The 15,319-nt window shown below is 47.5% G+C and overlaps 6 protein-coding genes across 6 annotated transcripts; 2 read left to right on the top strand and 4 right to left on the bottom strand.

Moving 5' to 3' along the window:
* The first annotated feature begins 61 nt into the window (after positions 1-61).
* Positions 62-2,032, top strand: CND00430 (hypothetical protein). The gene is made up of 5 exons (XM_570323.2): positions 62-296; positions 374-416; positions 492-531; positions 618-692; positions 782-2,032. Exons 1-5 carry the CDS (start codon positions 196-198, stop codon positions 832-834), a joined length of 312 nt encoding a protein of 103 aa, XP_570323.1. The 5' UTR covers positions 62-195; the 3' UTR covers positions 835-2,032.
* Positions 980-2,871, bottom strand: CND00420 (expressed protein). The gene is made up of 5 exons (XM_570383.1): positions 2,504-2,871; positions 2,357-2,456; positions 2,006-2,315; positions 1,308-1,957; positions 980-1,244 (listed from the first exon to the last, which is right to left on the bottom strand). Exons 1-5 carry the CDS (start codon positions 2,864-2,866, stop codon positions 1,036-1,038), a joined length of 1,632 nt encoding a protein of 543 aa, XP_570383.1. The 5' UTR covers positions 2,867-2,871; the 3' UTR covers positions 980-1,035.
* Positions 2,872-3,011: 140 nt separating this feature from the next.
* CND00410 (hypothetical protein) lies at positions 3,012-4,673 on the top strand. Its single transcript, XM_024656939.1, has 2 exons — positions 3,012-3,825; positions 3,899-4,673. The coding sequence occupies exon 1, from the start codon at positions 3,024-3,026 to the stop codon at positions 3,819-3,821; it is 798 nt and encodes a 265-aa protein (XP_024512806.1). The 5' UTR covers positions 3,012-3,023; the 3' UTR covers positions 3,822-3,825; positions 3,899-4,673.
* Positions 4,674-4,863: 190 nt separating this feature from the next.
* On the bottom strand, positions 4,864-7,638 carry CND00400 (hypothetical protein). Its single transcript, XM_024656938.1, has 7 exons — positions 7,297-7,638; positions 7,062-7,250; positions 6,398-7,011; positions 6,266-6,349; positions 5,912-6,213; positions 5,636-5,865; positions 4,864-5,573 (listed from the first exon to the last, which is right to left on the bottom strand). Exons 1-7 carry the CDS (start codon positions 7,588-7,590, stop codon positions 4,920-4,922), a joined length of 2,367 nt encoding a protein of 788 aa, XP_024512694.1. The 5' UTR covers positions 7,591-7,638; the 3' UTR covers positions 4,864-4,919.
* A 473-nt stretch (positions 7,639-8,111) lies between these two features.
* CND00390 (multidrug efflux pump, putative) lies at positions 8,112-10,818 on the bottom strand. The gene is made up of 7 exons (XM_570327.2): positions 9,821-10,818; positions 9,586-9,767; positions 9,004-9,532; positions 8,880-8,950; positions 8,642-8,827; positions 8,468-8,567; positions 8,112-8,409 (listed from the first exon to the last, which is right to left on the bottom strand). The coding sequence occupies exons 1-7, from the start codon at positions 10,513-10,515 to the stop codon at positions 8,208-8,210; spliced, it is 1,965 nt and encodes a 654-aa protein (XP_570327.1). The 5' UTR covers positions 10,516-10,818; the 3' UTR covers positions 8,112-8,207.
* A 1,464-nt stretch (positions 10,819-12,282) lies between these two features.
* CND00380 (glucosidase, putative) lies at positions 12,283-14,942 on the bottom strand. The gene is made up of 8 exons (XM_024656937.1): positions 14,141-14,942; positions 13,834-14,100; positions 13,321-13,782; positions 13,119-13,269; positions 13,042-13,059; positions 12,850-12,967; positions 12,695-12,772; positions 12,283-12,631 (listed from the first exon to the last, which is right to left on the bottom strand). The coding sequence occupies exons 1-8, from the start codon at positions 14,875-14,877 to the stop codon at positions 12,591-12,593; spliced, it is 1,872 nt and encodes a 623-aa protein (XP_024512712.1). The 5' UTR covers positions 14,878-14,942; the 3' UTR covers positions 12,283-12,590.
* Between the last annotated feature and the right edge of the window lie 377 nt (positions 14,943-15,319).

The following is a 15,319-nucleotide window of genomic DNA, read 5'->3' as shown; positions in this document are numbered from 1 at the left end:
TTGCCGCTCTTACGAAGACCGATCACTGCACTCGAACTTCGTTCATAAGTTATGAATCCCGACGCTTTGATCTATTATTGTGCCAGTTTCCTATCTCCTCCTACTTATAACGGCTTCGGCAGCTTGAGAAGCAGCTACCAGTGTCCATTAACATAATCCGACAAAAAGACTCCTTTCCCCGGTATACACAACATAATGGCAAGCTCTTCGGATTACCTTGGCTACGCCTACGCCTCTCTCTTGACCATCGGCGGCGTAATGGGTGGGATTCGAAAGGGTTCCGTGATCTCTGCCGTGTACGTCTCTGGACCCTGATTTCGATGAAGCTGCTCCGCATATTGCAACGAAGCGCTTATTGGTTTACGTATCACAGTGCTGGTGTCGGGTCCGGAATAGCAGCTGCCTACGGTGCTAACGTACGTGGTACTTTTCGCTTGTAACAATAAGGTGAGGGGTAACAGCGGGCTGATCGTTGGCGATTGATTCTGTAGAGAGTATCCAAGGACCCACTCGACGTTATTCCGTCCCTCAGTACGTCCTTTTGCCGTCTGCTACTACAGTATAAGTGCAAAGTACAAATACTAAAAATCGTGGGCTAACACCACGATTTGGAACAGGTGTTTCCGCCGTACTCTTAACATTGATGTCGTGGAGGTTGTACAAGACGAGAAAGTTTATGCCTGCCGGTCTTGGTGAGCGGTTACCCTTCTCTTCCTCTCTCTTCCTCTCTCTACCCTTGTTGTTGATGATCCCAGATGTTGATGATTGATGGTTCTGTTAGTGGTGACTCTTTCATTACTCATGACCGTTCGATATGCTCTCCTTTTGGCTTAGCGGGAGCTCAAGATCGTGAAAAGTCAATCAATATCTTTGTAATGCTACGATATGATGCGTAAACCTTCATTTCAGAATTGCAAGTTGCCCCCTTCTCTTCACCCGAACAACTTTTGCAGCTTCACGTCGCGACCGCATAGACTTGGACGCAAATCAAGATACATCATAAAAGCAAAGCAATCGTCCATGAGAATATACAACTTAGCTATCCACTTTATAAACCCTCTTCCACCATCTCCTCCGTCTGGTGACCCTCCTCAAACCCAGTCCGGGCATATCTTTCTCCTTCCCTGTTTGCACCGATTGCACCAATTGTCCTGGGATAGACGCAGAGTTCGCTGGCAGGTCAGGCTCCGTGTAAGGTGTTGGGGAAGGATTTTGCCAAGAGTCATCAGTGTATAGCCAGCCCTCTATATCGCGCATCATTAGCGATAGGATTGGGACATGGAAAATATAATTGTAGAGTGGCTCACCCTCGTCAACACCATTCTCACTCCATAAACCATTGACGTCCACTTTCCAATCTTCTGGTAACCACTCCCACCCATCTTTGAGCGCCAACACTTTTGCTTCGACTTCACTCTCATCATCCCCGTTAGGCAGACCTGTGTCATCCACGCTTTTCCACAGACACTCCTCACCCTCTGCCACATCAGAGATCTTGATCCATGCTCGTCGGTCCCCTTGTCGGAGGAACCGAGCAGACCAGCTCGTCGTTGGGATCGGGCCGGTAAATGATGAGGAGGATGAAGCCAGTTTCGGATCGAGTCTCTCGTTTTCCCATACATATACTTGTGAGATCTTGTGGCCGCTGTATTTGTCGGGGAGCTTGTCGGTGAGGATCCATTTTTCGAGCACTGATTTAGTTTTGCGGATTGACGGATGTCGAGGGAGGGAGAGGAGCCAAGGGGTTAAGTTGGGATGGAAGCCGAGAGGCGGAAGGAGACCGAGTGGGAGGATGACGTATGGGATAAGCCAAGATGGAACGAGAGGGAGGAATAATGTGGGAGGGAGGAGAAGTAGGATGATGTGAGTATGGGTGAGCGGGAAGCATGTTGGGGACGAAGTGTTGGGGGATTGCAGGTTGCTCAATATGGGAGCGAGATAGTCATATGCATCAGACCTATGAGCCTGTCAGCAGTATTTCGCATTGTTGCCTCGAGGGACTTACACCAAACCCATAAGATTTTGGATAGCCTGAATGTTCATGAAATAATCCACTCCGCTCTCGGCCTCTTTAGGTGGCACAACCGGCACGCCCACCGTCTCTCCCGATTCGTCTCTTGTAGTAGTCGCCGTATAGGACCTATCCGGACTCGAATCGCCAGTGCTGGACTCAGGGTGCACCCGAGCAGTAGCTAGAGGTGGTGGTGATATTATCCCGATGAGAGATGGTACTGGATGGGTGCGTTCGTGGATGTGTAAAAGGAGGACGATGAGAGCGAGAGAAGGCAATAAAAGCAGTACCCGAGGTTGGAAGCCTGCTTAATGTCAGCTATGGCCATAGACTGTCAAGACGTACAGATGAACACCCATGTCAACATCCATCCCCATGTCCACACCGGTTTCCTCCAGTAAAGCACCTCTTCTATCCGGTCCTGAAGCCAGAATACCGGTCCAACCTATAATAGGATTGAGTATAGCTCTATATGCGACTGATCAGACCCACCCTTGTCACGAAACGCCGAAAGTTGTTGCTCAGTAACGGTACAGTCAGCCCTTCTCTCTGCGTCGTGAGCTGTCTCGGTCCACCTCCGTCGATACCTCTTGCACCTCCAGACGGCAGTTTTGGCAGGTTGGGAGGCAACAAAGATGATAGCAGCATGTCGGACACGTTGGTGGATAAGGACGGGAGCGACATCCCTAGCGTTGAGCCTGTTGGCTTTCCTCGAGGTGCCGACGAGGGCGGAAATGGAAGGTGAGGTTTGGCATTGCTAGAGGTTGCAGAAGCGGAGATGTTGGTAGCGGAAGGTGAGGGGATGTGGATGGCACTCGGCGGGAGGCTCAAGGCGATGTATGAAGGGACCGACATTGTGCTGATATGGTGTCAAAGAAAGTCGAAATGGTCGTTTTCGTCATCTCCAAAGCGGTCGTGGCCATCCGCCGAACCGCCGTCGTCATCACTGATGGTCTCGCGACCGATTTTTTTGTTTCAACAAAAACACATAGTGAATCCTGTCAACAGCACCATGGCCATGCCTCTCCCAGCCAGTCATACCAAGCACCTCGAACTCCTCTTCCACCCTCTCCCACAAGATCCCTCGGTCATATTGCCTCTCAAACAGATTTCCTCGTCAGGCAGCACTAGCATCGGAACAACGGGAACAACACTTTGGCTCTCGGCCCAAGTCCTCTCCTCTTACCTCTCTTCATTGCCCTCATCCATGTCGGAAAAGGCCCTCAGAGTGATAGAGCTAGGTGCGGGTATAGGGTATACATCCCTTGTCCTGGCGTCCCTGGGATATCAGGTGACTTCAACAGATATCGAGCCCGTTTTCTCGTCTGTTTTAGCACCCAACCTCGAAACTGGGAAGGATCGGCTCGTTCGATCGAGATTACCTTGCAACGTTTATGCGAGAAAACTGGACTGGACGGATATTAGCCGATTACAGCAGGGCGAAAAGAGTGTAAAAGAGCTGGAATGGGTGGCAGAAGGATGGGATATGGTGGTCATGACAGATACATTCTATGCTCCACAAATCCTCGAACCTCTGTGGGACACTCTCATCTATCTATCCTCCAATTCTAAATCACCACCTTCGCCACCAAAAGAGGAAAAAGAGAAAGAAAAACGTCCACCTATATATATCGCCCTCGAAGCCCGAGACCCAGTGTTCATCTCCCGCGCACTGGAAATCGGTCGCCAAAAAGGTTTCGAGCTCAAGAAAATTGCCGTTAGAAGAGTAGCGAGAGATGTAGAACGGTGGGGGTGGAGTAGGGAAGATTGGGAGGGAATTGATGTATGGAAGGGGCGATGGAAAGGATAGTCAGGTAAGTATGCAGCGTACTGCGGTGTTTCCCTTGTTGTCTGTTGAAACCATGGTGACATGAAGAACTATGCCAGGCTCTGGCGGAATTTACCTCCAAAAGGGGTTATTCAATATCTACAGATCACAATGTTTTACATCGCAACTAATAACCACAGTGGATGACGACAGTTGTCCTCAAGCTACGATAAGTGCAATTAACCATTCACTCACGCTACAAGACTCATTCGCAACTGTCTCTCGCGCTTCCTTTCAACGCATATAACTTTCTACCATGCATTAGGCCTCATCGATTTATTGCATGTGCTGCCCACGTGTGCATGATGGGTCCATCATCTTCCGTCAATTGAGCTGCCCATGGGTGCAGAATAGAATCATCTTCCGTAACCGTCGCCGTTGGCACACTTATCCTCGAAGCGGGTGCGTCCAGAATTGGCCGGTGAGAGGGTCCGTTTCAGGATCTACTTGATGATAGGGATCAACCACCGGGACTCGGGTGGGGTAGGGCGCAGGTACAGGGGTGAGGTGGAAAGCGAGAGCTGGGATAGGAGCGAAAGGGAAGAACAGGAAGAGCAGTGGGGTTGGGAAGAGCATGGTAAAATGTATTTGTTTTATGTGTGGGTTGTAGGATGTGGTCTGGATAATGACAAGGAGTAGGGAAAGGAATAAAATGGGTTAATAGGATGGGAAACAAGATGAAGGAATAAGTAGTTTTCTTGCCCCCTCTTTGGATTCTTGAATGAGACATTCGTTAGGATTTCGGTCCAATTTAGTATATCGATCCTTTAAGCATTTGAACAGGAAAGGAACGAGAAAATAGAAATTTGCCAGGAAAAATGCGAAGTTGCTTCTTAAAAGAAAGGTTCAAAAGTTTGAGTCAAGATGAAAGATTTGTCGATCACAGCCTTATACTCTCCTTCAGAATCAGGTCAAACAATTCTTATATTTACTTTGGTGGACAGTGACAATGACTGTGTAGCAAGAGAGCGACCGCAGTGATGACTTTGGTACAGCCTTTAGTTACCTTTGACTTTACGAATTGCGAAAATAACAATGATATACATGACCCAAAAACCTGTGGATGCACTCTAATTTAATCTAATCATCCTCCTCCCCATCGTCATCCTCCAAAAGGTCATCATCACTTCCACTATCCAATTCAGGGATTCCCTCATCTTCGTCATCCACCTCCATCTTCTCCACATGGGTTGTCTGCTTTACGACAGTTTCATTTGTTTTGGAATTGGTGGTCGCCGAAGCCAAGTTGGAGGTGAAGGAGATGAAGGAGCTCGAGGGGATTGTAGAGGTAGTTTGTTCGGGTTGGGATGGGATAGGAGCGACGACTGGTGCTGTTGCTGTTGCAGGTGCGGACGTGGAATCGAGAACGAAAGCTGCGGAAGGGGCAGGTGCGACTGATGGAGCGGCAACGGGGGCAGCGATAGGCACCAGAGGAGCCGAAGCGGCTAAAGGCATAGATGAGGGTACTTCTCTAGTTGCTGGAAGGGCAAAGGAAGCAAAGCCTGTCGTGGAAGTAACCTGCGTAGGAGGAGGTCGCACGGCTTCTTCTTCCTCTTCCTTCTCAACCTCAATATCCTCGTCATCAATCCCTAATCTTGCTAATTTCCTTTCCTTCTTCTCTTCGTCGCCTTCCTTGGTGAAGAAATGTAATTCTCGCAAAGCAGGTTGAGCCCGAAGCATGGGAGGGAGTTTGGGGTGAATAATCTTATCGATTGACGATTGAGATTTGTGGCTCTAGAGTTTCAAATTTTCAATTATCAGTTGGTTCAAAAATCATTCAATGCGGCAATGCTTACAAGAACGGAAATGATGACGCTTTCATATCCCTTGCTCCATCCTTCGCCGACGCTCAACACGCTCTCCAATACCTTCTGCACAGCTTCCAAGGTCTCCGATTTGGCGTTGATCGAAGGGAAAACGGATGAAAATAATGAGGGAAGGGCCAAGTAGAGAGAGAGATGAAGTCGAATAGAAAGAGTCAACAAGGAAGGGGAGATGAGAGGGGTAGTATGCAATATAGGTGAAACTGTATTCCATCAGCGACTATATATATACAAAAAAATAGGACTCACGCTTCAGAGCTTGCAGGATAACCTTGACTTCCCCTGCACCCAAGCTCTGCCTCCCCTTTCCTTCCAAATCACCCACTAACCCATCTTCAGCATTCCTTGCCCTCTTCTTTCCCCGTTTACCACCACCGCTTTCGTTCTGACTTGCGGCAGCCGAAGCAGAGACGTCCTTGCGCTCTAGCAAAGGTGAAAAAGTGGAGATGCAGAAACGTAAGAGACGTGTTGGGTAATCGGTGGGGACCAGGGATGGGGGAAAGAGGGTTAAGAGGAGGGTGTGGAATTTGAGTAGCTGGGTTCGGCATTCTCTGAACGCGTTTGTTAGTGAAGAGTATACGTGGTTATGCTATATCTACGTACGACATGCTGCTTGGAATACGCTCGAGAAGCCAGACAGAGTGGTCGAGGATGTTTGAAAGATGAGGGAAGAGGTGGTCTTCAACACTGATCATCAAGTCAGCATATACCACTTTTGACTATAAAAATGCTTACGCCAAAGCAATGCCACCCAAAAGCTGCATCCCGATAGACCATATTCTTGGCAGGGATGCAACAAGAAGAGCATGATGCTGCGGGGAAATGTAGGAGACAGTAGGAGTATCTAGAGTCAAGCTTAAGAACCTCAATCCAGCGCTCACAATTCCCGCAACAGGCACATGAACAGGTCGATTGGTGGGGAACCTCAGCATCTCCAAAACCGCCTCGGTCAAACCCTCAAGCCAATCCAAAGCGACAGGGACTCGCTGTAAAGGATCAATAGGAAGCTCTGGAGTGTTAGGAGATGGTGGAGGGTTGACTGCAACTGGATCGGCCTCCCAAGCATCAGCTGTGATCCCAGCTGCTGCCTTGCCGATTCCACCCAAAAGATCCTTCACATCGGCGGTCCAAGACGCGGGGCTTTGAGCTTTACCGGCGGTAACATGGCAGCAAGCCAGGAGCTTGGCACTCGCAGTGCGGATCTCAGCAGGTATCGAAGGGTTTGGTGATGTAGGAGTTGGGATCATAAGAAGGAGGGCCAAAAGAATGGGTTTAAGAGTTGCGGTGGATGGCCGGAAGTTGGCAGGGGAATGAAGAAGGAGAGATTGATAAGAGTCGAGGATATCAAGCTATACTTTGATTAGCGAGATGATGCTATAATCTTGACTCGATGACTTACCATAACGTCCCAATCTGGTTGCGGTTCAGCCAAACATCTCTGCAAAAGCCTTCCGAGAGAGACGGACAGCTTGCCCATGATAGGATGCACATTTTGACGCTCGAACGAGGGGAAATGAGAAGATGTAAGAACAAGAGTGCTGAGGAGAGAGATATAAGGAGGGATCGAAGGTATAGGGGACGACGTTGACTGCCACACAATTAGTTGTGATCCATTCAAAAATGAATGCACCCACGGCAATCCACCCTAGACACCCACCGAGCCAACCTTTACCCCATCCGGCCAAAACCCAACCTTCTTCATCTTGATTTATCATCTCCTTTGCTACTATGCATGCAGCTCTTTTTTCTCTGCTGTCATCCTTGGCCAATAGAACAGTGTTAAGTCGACTGATTAACTTGTTGAGTTGCGACTGGGAGCTGATCGATGGGCGAGCGAGCGGCTTGTGAGATTCCAGAAGCGGTACGAATGACGGATGAGTGAACTGTAAAGAGGAAAGCAAAGGAATCACTTGGGTCTGCTCTGCCATGTTGGGCACTTGTTGAGAGACCGTCGGGTTGTGATGTTGGTACACAATCTCCAACGGTCTCAGCCAGAAATATGGCATTCTTCGAAATCTCGTCGAGAAAACATCCAGTCACGTGACTTAAAAAGGTGATGATGTTGGAATTTGCGCAAAAATGCAGAAACCAGGGGGACCGTGATTACGTAATTACTACAGTTGACTATAAAGATGCCTATATGTTCGGCGTTTTTGTTGGTTTAACGAATAAGCCTAATTTGGACTATACAGGGTGGGTTCGTGGGTGGTGTATCTAAATTGATCGGGCACAATCCGACACACCAGGAAAGCACGGCCGAACCACTCGTACTTATCCTTCTTACTGCCTTCCACACAGGCCCATGCCCGGAGAACAACGAATGGCTAGGCTGTGACCTCGTTACGTTAACTTGGAAATAGTCAATCGCCCAACCCAAAACATTCCATCCGGAAGCCCTACAGGAACTAGAAGTTGAACGGTTGATCAGTACGTAGCAATTAGCCAAATACTGCATAATTATCACATCCCCCAAATATGTACGACTCAATATCAATGGTTACTTTCACACCATTCTACCGGATTATAAAATGCTATAAATAGTCTATCACACAGGGTGGATAACTTGCAATCCGCCAGTTTGCTTTGGCACCCTCACAAACAATGCTACCACTATCCCCGCAATACCGGCCAACCCGGTAGCGAACCAGAAGGAAGCTCGATAACCTCTGAGCACGTCGTCTATCGTGTCTCCGGAGCCTCGAATATAGTATTCAAGAGTCCCCGTCAAACCTAGCCCAATGGCAATACTATCCGACGATCAGTTATGCTTTTCCAAAGGTGCAAGGCGAGAAGAAGGCAACGCACGAATAATTGGTGATCATGCTCACCACGCCCGCCGCTATGCCTTGAAACTCATGGCTTACCGAGTTACTGACGATCAATTGCCCCGTGCTGAAGCTCAAGTCTATAGTGAAACGAAACGGCGCTTAGCTTCAGATTTCGTCTAAGAAACAAAGCAAAGTATCAGAATGAACATACCTGGTCCGAAAGTACCTATGATCAAACTCCAGAAAGTACCCTTCCAATATTCCCCGTTCGCAGTACTTGAAGAAGCCGTGGCTGCTATGATATTGCACGCAATGAATGCAAACATTGAGAGAAGAAAGATGAAATGGTTTGGAAGATGGCGGATGAGAAGAGGGACGATGAGGGCGGCAATTACTCCTAGCTTACGGTAAACGTCTGAGTAATTCAATAGGAGGAGGAAATGACTTACCTGCTGGCAAGAGGGGCGCAAGTTGAAATGCCATAGTAAGAGGCTCGGTATATCCTCTGATACCATAGATACTAACACATCCTTGATTTCAGCCACCTTCAGTGTTTATTTCGAAATCACTCACAAGAACATGGTATAAAGCAAGAAAGTACCGTAGCTCATCCACCCAAGCCACAGACTCAAATACACCAATAAACTTTGCTTGCTCAACACTTCCATCGGGATCAGCGCTCCTTTGCCAACTCTTCTTTCCCACCAGACAAAGATACCCCCAAAGATCAAAGAAACCCCAAGCATGGCAGGGATGTAGGCCGCAGACCATGAGACGAGCGGTGCTTGGTTCCAGACGAAATTGAAGAGACCTAATGTGAGAGAGAGGAGAATAGCACCGACGGTGTCAAAGTGGGGTTTGGACACGGATGGACAGAGAGAGTCAGGTGGTAAGACATAGAAACCGACACCAAGGAACAAGGCAGTGAGTATAGCCGTGAACCACCAGACCCATTTGATATGCGCAAACTGTGCAAAAAGTCCACCTAACACGCCGCCAATCCAGAACCCAACTGGCGCAAGAGCACCGAGGATAGAGAATACCATATTGCGCGTTTGCCCTGGTGGATAGGTGCGACCTAGAATGGCGAGAGCGTTCGGTACTATTCATATGGTAAGCACCGACCTAAGCTAGGAAGTTAGTAACAGGACTTACAAGCCAGAGCAGAGCCTATTCCTGCCACTGCGCGAGCAATGTCGAATCCTATTGCAGTTGTCGCGAACCCGCTTCCGATATTGCAGACAATCATGAAGGTACATCCCACAGCCCATATCAGTCGAGGGCCATAGATGTCTCCCAGACGGCCGGCCATGACCAGAAACATTCCCACCGTTAAACTCGTATACCTCGTCAGCAAAAAATCAGATGAAGAATGGAAGGAAGGACGTACCCATAACTAGCAGCCATCCAGCTCATCTCCCCGCTATTGTTAGCCTTCCCTAACCATTCGGCGGTCGCATGAAGCGGCATCATGACCATACCCAGCTGTGCTTGGACGATGAGCTGAGTAGCACAAGTAGTGAGAAGGAAGACCAATCTGAAGAATGAAGAGCGAGATTGGAGATAACTTTGGCTTGACGTGAGGGGGGGTAAAGACGCATTGCCAGAAGAAGAAAAGTTAGGGATTGTCGAGGCATTGAGACCACCCAGTTTCTCATTTTGATCACCATCCCTTGCATTATGAGCAGGACCTGGACTACTGTCATTCGCACTCTCAGGCCAAGGGCTATCATAGTACAGGTGAGGTAGATCTGACCTCTTGTTAGGACCCTTGCCAGATGAGTAAGGGATGTAGTCCTCTTGTGGCTCAACGAAAACAGAATTGGGGACCTCGCGAGTCAGACCAACATTACCTTGCACTTCGCCACTTTCCTCAGACTCGCGCTCATTAACCTGGGAACAGAACTCGACACTGTTGACATTCTTGAGCTTGTCGCGAGACAATGTGTATGGCTCATAGAGCGTGGCACCAGACCAGGCATGTGGAAGTGGACGATATTCATCCTCACCTTCTTCCAGCACGGGTTGATTGGAAGGAGAAGAAGGGGAATGATCGTGTATCTGGTTAGTGTGATGAGTCGACATGTCTAATTCGGAGCTTCGAAATCTGGCGTCTCTTCTATCTAGACTGGATCACAAAAGAGAGAAGAAAAGTATTTTTCTTGCCCTGTTCTGAAGGGCTTATATAGCATTTTTGATACGCTTTCAGCCGTTCATCCGTTTGTCTATACGAATTACACGCGTTGACGTGAATATGCTTCAGCCCTTTTTGCATCGCCCATCAGCCACTCTTTTGCGAGCAGCTGGCAGCTGGGCTGTGCATATCCAGTTTCAAATTCCACTCAACGGCTGACTTCTTCGTTCTTTTTCTTTGGACGATTGAATAAGTCTGGACATTGAAAGTGGAGGGTGGAAATTTCGTTGATTGTCAGCGGATAGATAACAAATAATAAAGCCGTTGGGTTGATCTGATAATCTCCAGATCTGTTGATATTGCAGCAAACAACGTAGATTACTGCATGCTACGAATGATTGCACATACTTTACTGCATTAAAGAGTAATTTATGATACTGGTGTCACCAGTACAAACATAACGTCGTATGGCTTTTACTACGGTTTTAGACTCACACAGCAACCAAAAGAGAAAACGTCAAGAACGGCGCGAGTGATGACGACACTGTCTTTCGCTGATGAGACATCATCCACCACCACTTGACAATCGACTTTCAAGGATTATCAATCACCAAAAAAAGTATACTACTACGCTAAAAGATCAGCAGCTTCTTATCCGGATTCCGGCGTGTCGATTCTTATTTCAGATTCCGAAACGAAGATGTTTATTAAGACACTTGTGCGTGTACCTGCATTTATGCAGTGCGCGGCCCGAAGTAACTATGGTAAAGTTGAACTATAATAATCGATTCTTTTTTAGCCTCTTATTAGTACAAGTCGTGGTATATCAAAAGAAAAAAGATAACCGGTCCGTCATCGGTCATTCTGGGAAATTGGCGGGATTGCTTTATTAAGCTACAACTCCAATTCCAATATAAAATTCATGAGTTTACAAGGAATGACTGCTAGTCAAATGAGCGGAAACAATCTTGACTCGGCAAGCCGGCCAGCGGCGAAGACATTTCTAATTGCAGCTGATGGTTTTTATGTACGTATGCGGAAACTATGGGATATGAAGATTCTGTATTGCCGTGCATGGTTCACTGAGTAGAATTTATGCTTTCTGCCTTTAGTTCTTTGCCATAGCATCATTTCCATTATTGCCACCCACCAGCAGCTGATATTTGCTAGGTTCACAAATGGAGGAATCGCATTATTATCATCTGTTATCAACATGTCGTAAAAAATGCCACTTATTAATGGAATCCTAATAAAAATGACCTTTAACATCCACTGATGTCCGAAAGCTGAAACAAACCTTGACTTATAAAGAACTAAACCAACTAAGCTTTACTGGGAAACAGTTTCAGGTTTTCCCTGGCAGAAATAAAGTCATATATATAAATCTGCTATTTTGTTATTATTTACTTACTAGATGTAGTAACTGATTGAAGACTTGCTCAAGACCATTTCATGGATAAGACTTTGATTCGTAGCCCTTGCATACTCTATGTGCTACCTACGAAAACAGACAGAATTATCAGGTCACAGAAAGGAACGACATAGCATCATCCTTGACATCATTCTTCGAAGCAATTCCAATGAATTAACTGCGTATTTGTGTGATAGTCCCTATTTCCCACAATCATGATGATAAGATTACAATGCGGTGTTCTTCTTATCGGCACGGAAAAAAGACCATTGCAGTCATGATGCAGTAATATTCGATATTCAGGTCCTAAAGATATGTAACATACATTCATAATCTGTTTTCTGTCAAAGAACGTATGAACGTATGTACGCGGATATGGATCATTCCACTACTGCAATTGGTATCGTAAAAAATGCAAAAAAATCGTAAGTCCGTCTGGTCAGTCCAGTGCAGTTTTTCTATGGTTGCTAGGTATACACATTGTCCAACTTTCCTTCCCCCTACCCCCCCCTCCATATCCCTCATCACTGGTTGCTCTCGCGTATCAATGATACTGTTTTCCTCCTTACCAACTTTAACCAACCTTTCAAGATCCCTTTTACACAGAATGTCCATTTAGCAATCACCCTTCATACTACTTTTTGGGAAAGTATATCCTAAAGAAAAGACAATGTCAGCGATTGTACAAAACACTCAGCGACAAGGCAAGAACGACTTACCAGCTGCTCCCCAGGTTGTGAGATTTGGATTGGAATATACCTCTGCATGTCGCGCGATATAGTCCGCAGTGGGATAATCTATTCATATCAAAACAAAGTCAGTTCTTCTTCTACGTTACAATAACCTTTTGTTGTAGAAAAGATTAGGGACTGACCTTCGGGATCGCATCCGATAGAGATTTGGTCTGGTTTTTGATACACTCTCACATAATCAATCCTAAAGTAGTTTGGCCATTTCAAATTCGCAAAATCGACTGCTTGGAAGTTGTTTGACTACAGACGGCCAAAATCAGTATGACTCTATGAATCTCAGAGCGAATGGAGGAGAAGAGAGTAAAGAAGCGTACCATATGCAAATTGACAATCTACCCCAGTGTAATAGGTCAGCGCACACATCCCTGCTCTTTTTCTCTATTCGACTCACCATAGCCATAGGTTCCTCTGGGATAATTCTTCTTCCGATACCAGTCCTGGGATTCTCTGCAACTGCATCCGCGTACATTGTCCAGCTAGTCTTGTTATCTGCCCACCAAGTGATATATCCCTGGTCTCTTGCCTCTGGGAAGGCTTGATATCTGCAAGATTATCAGATTTCGTTTCCTTCCATATTGGAAAAAAAAACTTACTCCATAGCAAACACTGTAAATTGCTTACTATCTCCCGGCTGATCCCAGTATATATTTCTTGGAAGTCTCGTCAAACTCGATACCGCCTGCTGGAAATGACCACCCAAATACGTATTCCAATACGTTAAATCAGTGTCGTAATGCTTAAAGTTCTTGGACGAATTATCAGACTGATAGTAATCATCATAAGGAGCTACTTGGAAAGATTGAGACACTTCTCCTCTGGACTCGGAGATAATGATTTGCGCTTCGACGATATCAATTTCCGGGGCTGCACGGCCTTTGGTATGCACAGGACCGGGGTGGTCTTCTCCAGGACAAGTGCAGGCGGAACATCGTTGGCCGGGGAGGTAGGAAAGAGGTGAATCGTCAGCGCCGGTGGTAAGTGTCGCAATAGGACCGGTGCCGTTCACGTATGTCTGATTGGGGAGGGTACCAACGTCGCAACTGTCGTAGGTGTATCTGAATCTATATCAGTTATGCTCCATCTTCGCATAGGAAAAAGGAACTTACGGCCACATCCCTTCGGTGGAGGCACCGTATCCTGGTCTACCCAAATTCCCCATAGTCCAGATACCAGGCCAAAACCCACCGTTCATCGTCTGACCAGGCATACTTGCCGAAAACTCAAAGTAAGCATGTTTATTGAAGCAAAGCTTATTCCAGGTTTGGAGCATGCCAGACTTGAAGTTGAGATCGTGGATGGGTTCTTGTGTCATGGTGATGACCAAATGACCGTCGGCCGTTGTCACAGCAGAGGGATCAAGCCATTCGAAATCTCTACTCTGTCAGCTGGATCCGATTGCGGTCTGAGACTCACCCAGTGGGCCAATAGTGAATATCCATGCCAGTCCAAAAGGGATCATCTCCTTCAAAGAAGGTCCTTCCATCCTTGTTGAACTCGTCTGAAAACACCAACGTCCATTCATCCCCGTCAAACCCGGTTCTCTTGTAAGCCCATTCTGGAGTGTCCGCATCAATCAAGGTGGGCAGGCCTGGTATCTCCGGGTACTGGCCACTAGAGTTGATTCCTCCCAGGTTATAACCAGAGGTATTGGCACCGGAAGAGTTGCTGTCGCCATAATAAAACGAGATGATAGGATATCCGGCAAACAACATGACACCTCCACCGGCGAGTATACCAAGGGTAAGAGCATTTGCCCAGCCACGCACAGAGGTAATGTCGAATGGTGAACCAAGATCTTTGTGATCCTGCGATGTGAAGGTATGCAGATGATCATCGAGGTCATCGACATCATGCCAGTTTCCCATTTGGGCTTGTGGTGAGGCTTGCCGAGGAAGTTCATCTGAGAAGCCCCCAGTGTTGCCGGCCACAACAGCTGCTGAATTGGCACTGGCAAGAGAAGCCGTTGGCCCGAATCTGTTGGATGAAGAGGAGCCGTACGAGTTCACGCTGGCATCGTTATGAGATCCGCGATGGGACATACCTGGGTGGTCGAAAGAGGTAAAGCTCGAGTCGGAGAGGCGCTGGGATTGACCTGGGTTCTCGGCGGATTGGAGTAAAGGTTCGCGGCCCTGTCGTTGAGAGGATCGCATTTGCGAATGAAAGGGAGTAATGTTGCTAACGCAGCGAAATGTGCACGGACCAAAAGAAGGAAGAAGAGTCGTGAGATTTTGTTTCACACATGGCGATGCATGCAATTTACAGTAATTGAATGAAAGCGGAAAGCCAAGCATGAGAAAAAGCGGGTCGGCCAAGAGAGACAAGAGAGATCTAAAACGTTGAAGCGAAAGTCCCGATCACAGGGGCGGACCGGGCTTGTTCGGCGGTTGTTAGACGACGCCGTCGAGGGCGACGGTGGTAGCGGCAAGGGGGTGGCAGTGGAGAGGAGTGGGTGGTACATGCTGGCGCCTGTGGCAGAGGGGACACTGGGGGAGAGATGGGTGTGGCTGAGTGGAGAGGTAGTGCCGCTCCAAGACAAAAAAGTCAGCCCGCCTTGGCATTCGGCAAACACTCCGCCGGCTTGGTGTCTGGAAT

This window comes from Cryptococcus neoformans (genome assembly GCF_000091045.1).
Source record: "Cryptococcus neoformans var. neoformans JEC21 chromosome 4 sequence".
In the NCBI taxonomy this organism is placed as follows: domain Eukaryota; kingdom Fungi; phylum Basidiomycota; class Tremellomycetes; order Tremellales; family Cryptococcaceae; genus Cryptococcus; species Cryptococcus deneoformans.
This window is presented reverse-complemented; position numbering and strand designations above follow the sequence as displayed.